Consider the following 7,406-nt stretch of genomic DNA (forward strand, 5'->3'; position numbering starts at 1 on the left):
TGACAGCACAAGGAGTACTCAAACCCGATAAAACAAGGCTAATAGGAGCAACCTAAAACAAAGATGCAAATTATTCATATGATAAGACATCGTATTTACGTAAAATGTGTGTATGTTAAATATACTTATTATTATTATTTTTTAATATTGTGTTTATATTTAATTTACATGCGGGTTTATCTTTATAGACAAATTGGTTTGTCTTTTTGGGAGTTAATAAATAACGGCATGTTTGGGATTGCTTCTTAAAATGTTTATTGGTTTTTTTGAAAAGGTTAGGTATTCTTGGCCTTATGAAAAAACATTTTTTTTGCCTTTAAAACTAGTGTTTGCCAAACATTTTTTTTTTAAATTATTGACTTTTTAAAAAACAATAAGTTAATAACTCATTTTAAAAGACATTTCCAAGCAACCTAGATGATAAACCATGTAACATGATAAAATTCTAAATTTCTTTTGTTTTGAAGTTGTTACAACTCTTAAGCCAAAATTTAGGCTCTTCTAAACTTATATATATATATATATATATATATATATATATATATATATATATATATATATATATATATATATATATATATATATATATATATATATATATATAATTTCATGTCTAACTCATGAACAAGTCTAGACAAAGAAGTTCGACGTTAAATTTTCTCAACTTTAATATGGCTTGGGTATGTGATTTTTTATCTCAGTTTTATGCCGAAATATCATGCTATGATACGAAAAAAAATATTCAAATGCAAAAGTTCGATTAAAAAAAAAGATGTGTAACACTTTTAATTTTATCGTTTAAGACGAGTTATTTAGCTACACAATAACACAAACCATAAAATGTTTGAAAAAGAGCCGTTAACACAATTTGCGGGGCCTTGAAAATGACAAATTATTTTTTCTTAATAGTGGGCGGCACATATTTTAAAAAAGCGAACCAAAGTAACAACGGTTTCATCATATATCATCCATCTCTTCTTTGAAGTAACCTTATTTTTTATTAATTATTATTAAAATAAAATATTATTTGAATAATTTATCCTTATAAAATATATAATTTAAAAAAAGGAGTTTTAGAAGTTTAGCAATTAATAAGAAAAACATTAATTTAAAAAAAATCTTTAATTGTTAATAAAATTAGTCTCTAACTAAAAATAGTCAATCAAACAGTAGATGATTAAGTAAAGCTATGGTTTCGTAATTACCTATGGGTTGGGGAATTTCGAAGCTAAAAACCTACGGTCCAAGGCTAATGGACTACGGTTTTGGATCTCATCTAGAGTTTAAGCATCGATTAGTCTATAATATATAAAGTTAATAAATTTTCATTCAGGTCATTTGGGTGTTTGAAGCAAGAGAAACGCTCTCAATGACTGCTTTGAACAACTAATTTTTCTTTGTAAATTTTTTTTTTTTTTCTATCGTTTACCTTGAAATCTAATAATATTGGATATAATTTTTTTAAAAAAAGAAAATTAAATATCAAAACCCTAAGTGCGGTATGCCACCTATATTGTACAATCTGCACAAAATGTGCACTAGCATTTGTACATCATAGATGACATACCTTATCTACGGTTTGCGATGTTTATTTATTTATTCTAACATGTATAGTGATATAATTTTATTATGTGATATGTTATTTATGTTGGTTCAACAGTATGAACAAAATAACAATTAAATGAAACAATATGTTACTTGTATGTAACAGTAGATGAAGCCTATCACCAATGGTTTTGTTCTTGGTATTCATTCAAACACCAATGAGTAATTTTGTTTAGAGCATGCCATAGGAGAGTAAATCACCTAGATGAACTACAATTTGTTTGTTATTTTTGGCTAATTGAAAAAAATATTTGGACATTAAGTGAAAAAATAATAAGGAATATAGCTAATTTTCTCTATTTTTTAATGATCAAAAATTCATAAGCATAGTTAAATAAATAAATAAATAAAGATCTAAAATTCATGATAAATTAAGGTCTAATGCTGATTTTAGTCATTTTACAATAATAATAGTCAAGGAAATAAGAAAATATTAAGGGAAATTTTTCATATAAATTTTTTAATTAAAAAGCACTTAAATTATGTTAAGCCATCAATAATGGAAGCTTAATCACTATGGTTTTTCTCTCACTACCTTCCATAAATACCACCTATCACAACACACTCCACTCACAAAACCATTATCACTTCTCAGTTCTCTCGACCTGAAAGCCATGACTAAAGACGTTGAAGTGGCGGAGCACCACGGCGGCGGCGGCGAATACACCGCCAAGGACTACCACGATCCACCTCCTGCCCCCTTCTTTGACGCTGACGAACTCACCAAATGGTCCTTCTACAGAGCACTCATTGCCGAGTTCGTCGCCACTCTCCTCTTCCTCTACGTCACTGTTTTAACAGTCATCGGTTACAAAAGCCAGACCGATCCTGCTTTGGACCTCGATCAGTGCGGCGGCGTCGGAATTCTCGGCATCGCCTGGGCCTTCGGCGGCATGATCTTCATCCTCGTCTACTGCACCGCCGGTATCTCCGGTAAGTATATATAATCTCAACTCTCAAATTCTCAATCATCAATTCGTCTTCACTTTAGCAAAATCACTTCGAACTACTGTTTGATTTTTGTAAAGAGAGATGAAGCTAACTAACTTCTGCTTGCTAAAATACGCCAGGAGGACACATTAACCCTGCTGTGACATTCGGTTTGTTTTTGGCGAGAAAGGTGTCGTTGATTAGGGCTGTAGGTTACATGATTGCACAGTGTTTGGGAGCAATCTGTGGTGTAGGGTTAGTGAAAGCTTTCCAGAGCTCATACTACGACCGGTACGGCGGCGGTGCCAACGAATTGGCCGACGGTTACAATAAGGGCACCGGACTCGGTGCTGAGATCATCGGCACCTTCGTCCTTGTTTACACTGTCTTCTCTGCCACCGATCCCAAGAGGAGTGCACGAGACTCCCATGTTCCTGTAAGCACCTTATCATCTCTCTCTGTTCTTCGACGATAGTTTAAAAAACTAGAAATTCACCAATGATGGATACTAATTATATTCTACTTTAAAAAATGGAAATATGAAGGTATTGGCACCACTTCCCATCGGTTTCGCTGTTTTCATGGTGCACTTGGCCACCATTCCGATCACCGGCACCGGCATCAACCCAGCGAGAAGTTTTGGCGCCGCCGTGATTTACAACAAGGCGAAGGCATGGGATGATCAAGTATGTATTTTTTGCTTTTTCTTTTCTTAATTTCTTTAAATTTACTTTTTATTTAATTATATGAATTAATATAATTATTAATTCCAAATTTAGTGGATCTTCTGGGTGGGACCATTCATCGGAGCATTGGCCGCCGCCGTCTACCACCAGTTTGTACTGAGAGCCGCCGCAATCAAGGCACTTGGCTCTTTCAGAAGCAATGCTTGAGCTTGAAAGATGTTCATCCATGGCTGTTCATGCCTTGTAGATATCTTTGCAAATTCCCCTTAAAAGAATTGGGTTTCATGTAATTGTTATTTATTTTCTTCGTGTCTTATTTATGTGAATTGTAAGTGTTCGTTTTTTTTTTTTTTTCTTTTTTAATTTTGATTTTGTGATCCAAGTATTTCAAGATCAAAAGGTGTGGAAATATGTAATTTAAGAGCTCGTGTTCTTATCATAAAATTTATGAAAAAAAAATGTTTGGTTCATTCAACATTTGAAAAGGCTCACAACTAATTAATACGGTTATATTTATGATTTAACAAAAAACTAAGATACATTTTCTTCTTTAAGTGAGCAATGTGTAATTGTATAATTCTAATATACATTTTTAATGATCAATATAAAATGTTTTAGGTGATATTAATTTCAAGATATGCAAATATAAATAGTGGTTTCTAGAATTGTTCTTATCTTGAAACATATGTACATACATATAAAGCCAAATTCGTGAGCTGTGAAACCACAATGGAAAGTGGCAGCAAAGTGCTATATATGTGATGATAAAAAAAACATAATTTACAATTATAACAATGATGATTGATGATAAGATCCACTGATTTATACATATATAAGAACTACTTTTGGACTTTAAAAAAGAAAAAAAATTCCTATCCCGCCAACCTACTATTATGTCTTTATCTCTCTCTAAAACAAGTCATTTACTTTCTTTGATGAATTAATATCCATTATCCTTTAAGCATATTCTTTAAATAACTAGAATTCTCTTATCTTCACTTTTGTTATTCTATAAACAAGATAAGGTCAATAACACTACCACACATCACATCCATTACATAATATTTGTATAAAATATGTGTAATTACTAAGAATATTGAAATTCATTTAACAAATATAAATAAACAAAAACGTCTATATCTATCACAAGCCTTAAAAATTAAAATCCACATGGTTCCACATATCTAATGGGGTTTCCTTGCTTTTTTGCATTTGCTTTTAAGTTGGTTGATAGTAGATATGTTTTCTATAGATGGCAAATGTTGTTTTTTGTACATATCATATGTACTTATCATATTTATTGCCTTACGTCAATATTCATCAGATTTAGAAGGCCTCATGAATATCAATTGTAGATAAACATTAAGGTGTTCATTAGATTAAATTCTTATATAGCTTTCCGAATCATAGAACGATAGAGACAAAAAAAAATCGCATTCATTCGATTTACCAAGTGTGTGCTGTCTCTGGCCGAAAGAAATCGGTAGAACCAGCACGTTAGAAATCGAAGCTTTCAAAACCCAAATTATGAAATAACTCAAAAGTAAGTTTCCTACTTTTTTTTGAAGTTTGAAATTCGGTGTATAATTGACGAAAATCAAATTTTCAAACCTCCGTTGGAAACGTGAAATTATGTTTCCATTGAAATAAGTTATTTTCGTGATTGTCTTGCATTCTTGTTGTTAGATGTTGATGGTAATGTTTTTTACATCTTCAAATTTTAGGGTAATTAGATTGGTTTTTTTTTTTTTTTTTTTTTTTTTTTTTTTTTTTTTTTTTTGTTGTTGTTGAATAATTAGGGTCATATGGGGAAGAAAGGAGAAAGTAGAAATGAAATTATTTAAGTTCATTTCCTGTGGGGGCCGTAGTCATCTCTAATAGCTAATTTACTTTATTTTTTGTTGTTTTTCAAAGATTTTTGGCGCTTGAATTCCATTGCCGTCATTCTTTTGTTGTTCTTGTTTCTTTTTGGTGATTGTTTCTATTGTGTTCTTAACAAGTTATAGCAGATGACCTTTACCAAACATTACTATTATTGCAAATATGTATATGAAATGGAGAGTGCTTTTTTATATTCATTTGGTGGTGAATGTTTACAACATTAGAGATGTATTCCCTTTTAATTTAAACTAGGGAAGAATCTCACGTTGCGGGTGTTGAAGTTGCGGCGGTTAGAGGGTATTTCTTAACTTTTTATTAAAAAACAGGAGCAACAAACTATACAACGATTTAAAATATACTGCTCTAATTTTTCCTAAGTTCCTATAAGAAAAAGTAATATTAAATGTCGGTAATTTTACAAAGTCCAAAAATGAATGTAGATTGGTTTCATAAAAGAAAAGTAAAGAATGAAATGGAATTGAAACAAATGGAACGGAATTACTCAACATCATTATCGGGCATCTTGTAATCCCTGCATCACAACACCGAATGTTCGAAGGAATAATCGAACCTCTTGTTAATTTTTTATTTTTCAACAGTAAGTGTATTGAGTGTTAAAGTCATTATTTTATTGCTGCTATGTAAGAAGTAAAAAATGTATAAGGACCATTCCTAAAAATTTATAACACATGAATCTTGTAAAAGTTAATTAGAATGATAAAATTGGACGAAATTATAAAGTTAATACAAACAATAATCCAATGAAACTCCCCGGACATATTGAGTTTACCCGTATTTTAAATATACTTAACAATTTCATTTTTATAACTTCGACAAATAACAACACCGAAAGATATGTTGTTTATGGATCCTCCTCTATTAAAAGCAAGCATATGACGTCAAACATATTTCAACACCAACCATGATCCTGTTACACCTATTTTAAAGGCTTTGTCCAATCTTCTTTTGAAAAATCCATTGAACCTCTCTTTATATGTATCTGCAATTCAACAACATACAAATTTATTAGAAAAATAACATAGGAAACCCCGTTGATCAAATTCCCTCTCATTGAAAAAGTAAGAAATAATCACTAAAAAATAAAAATTAGAATTTACCTCAAAAGATTTTGATTTGTTGTCTGTGGAAAAAAACTAAAAACCAAAATACAGGGGCAAATTTGTCCATTTGATTTCCCAAGCCAAATAGGCAAAGTTACAAAGAACCGTCAGGTTTGGCACAGGAGCAATAACAATCTAACTGAAATGAACAGTCTAACTAAGAACAGAAATAATCCAGAAGACTTGCAATAAAACCTTCATAAATGGATCCCAAAAACTGGCACATAAACTACCAGCTCGAGTTTTTTTTTTTTGACTAATTATCACACTCACAACCTCCAAATCTCCAATATTCAAAAACCGTACCTGCTAAATAGAACCTATAAATGGAAAAAAATCCTAGTTAATGACAAAACTAAGAAGTTATAAGCACGTGTAAAGAGGAACCTTGTTGTTTGCATCAAGCACGAACTTCTCAACAAAGACGTCTTTTGTTAGTAGCAAGAGGGAGAGTCCTTTTGGCTTGGCTTTTTCAAGGATTTTTCAAGTCTGATTAGAAGAGGATTACCCTGCTCTCTGTCTCTTTGCTTGTATATCAGCAGATTCCACAAAAGTAAGTTCATATTTCTAGAAGAAAAAGGGTATTGAAGAACAGTGAAAGAGAAAAAGATGAGCATACCCTTTGTAGTCTATCTTCCAAACTCTCTCTCAACCTCTCTCTAAGAGTAAAGAAGCAAGATTATTGTCTTTGATGTCCACAAACCACTAAAACACAAATTATTTTGTAAGTATTTTTTAGTTTTTCAAATACAGAGAAGATAAAAGGCATTTACATATTGAGTAATACCAAGATATAAAGAAAACTATGACTTTCAAATTTGTAGATGGGTCATCCAACAACATTAAGGGTGGTGATACAATAATAGTAAAATAATAAACTCCCAATTTTTGAGGATACTTAGAAGAAGAAAAAGAGTTGTTGTGTGAGAAACCTCGAGATCACAAAAAAAAAGTTATAGGCGTTACCTGTAGCTGATATTGTAACACCCATAAAAATCAAGCCAATTTTAAACTTTTTCAACCAATTAAAACTATCAATTATTACAAAGTGTTTTCAAAATATTTTCAAGTCAGAGTATCCCAGAAATCAAAATCATAAAATGTGAGGAGCTGTACGATCATGCCTTCGCCTTCCCGCGGTCATCTGATGCACCTGAAACTAAAACTGAAACTGTAAGCCCGA

General features: G+C 31.5%; 1 protein-coding gene across 1 annotated transcript; it reads left to right on the plus strand.

Annotated features, from left to right (window-relative positions):
• The first annotated feature begins 2,162 nt into the window (after positions 1-2,162).
• On the plus strand, positions 2,163-3,691 carry LOC145093571 (aquaporin PIP2-2-like). Its single transcript, XM_079031718.1, has 4 exons — positions 2,163-2,538; positions 2,676-2,971; positions 3,081-3,221; positions 3,315-3,691. Exons 1-4 carry the CDS (start codon positions 2,220-2,222, stop codon positions 3,426-3,428), a joined length of 870 nt encoding a protein of 289 aa, XP_078887844.1. The 5' UTR covers positions 2,163-2,219; the 3' UTR covers positions 3,429-3,691.
• Positions 3,692-7,406: the final 3,715 nt, after the last annotated feature.

This window comes from Lactuca serriola, chromosome 1, assembly GCF_051521515.1.
Source record: "Lactuca serriola cultivar US96UC23 chromosome 1, Lser_US96UC23_V15, whole genome shotgun sequence".
Classification (NCBI taxonomy): Eukaryota; Viridiplantae; Streptophyta; class Magnoliopsida; order Asterales; family Asteraceae; genus Lactuca; species Lactuca serriola.

Excerpts from the sequence above, each read along its gene's own strand:
- LOC145093571 (XM_079031718.1), top strand. The coding sequence starts at position 2,220 with ATGACTAAAGACGTTGAAGTGGCGGAGCACCACGGCGGCGGCGGCGAA. Across the intron at positions 2,972-3,080 it reads CACGAGACTCCCATGTTCCT|GTATTGGCACCACTTCCCAT; the intron begins GTAAGCACCTTA and ends GGAAATATGAAG. Across the intron at positions 3,222-3,314 it reads CGAAGGCATGGGATGATCAA|TGGATCTTCTGGGTGGGACC; the intron begins GTATGTATTTTT and ends TTCCAAATTTAG.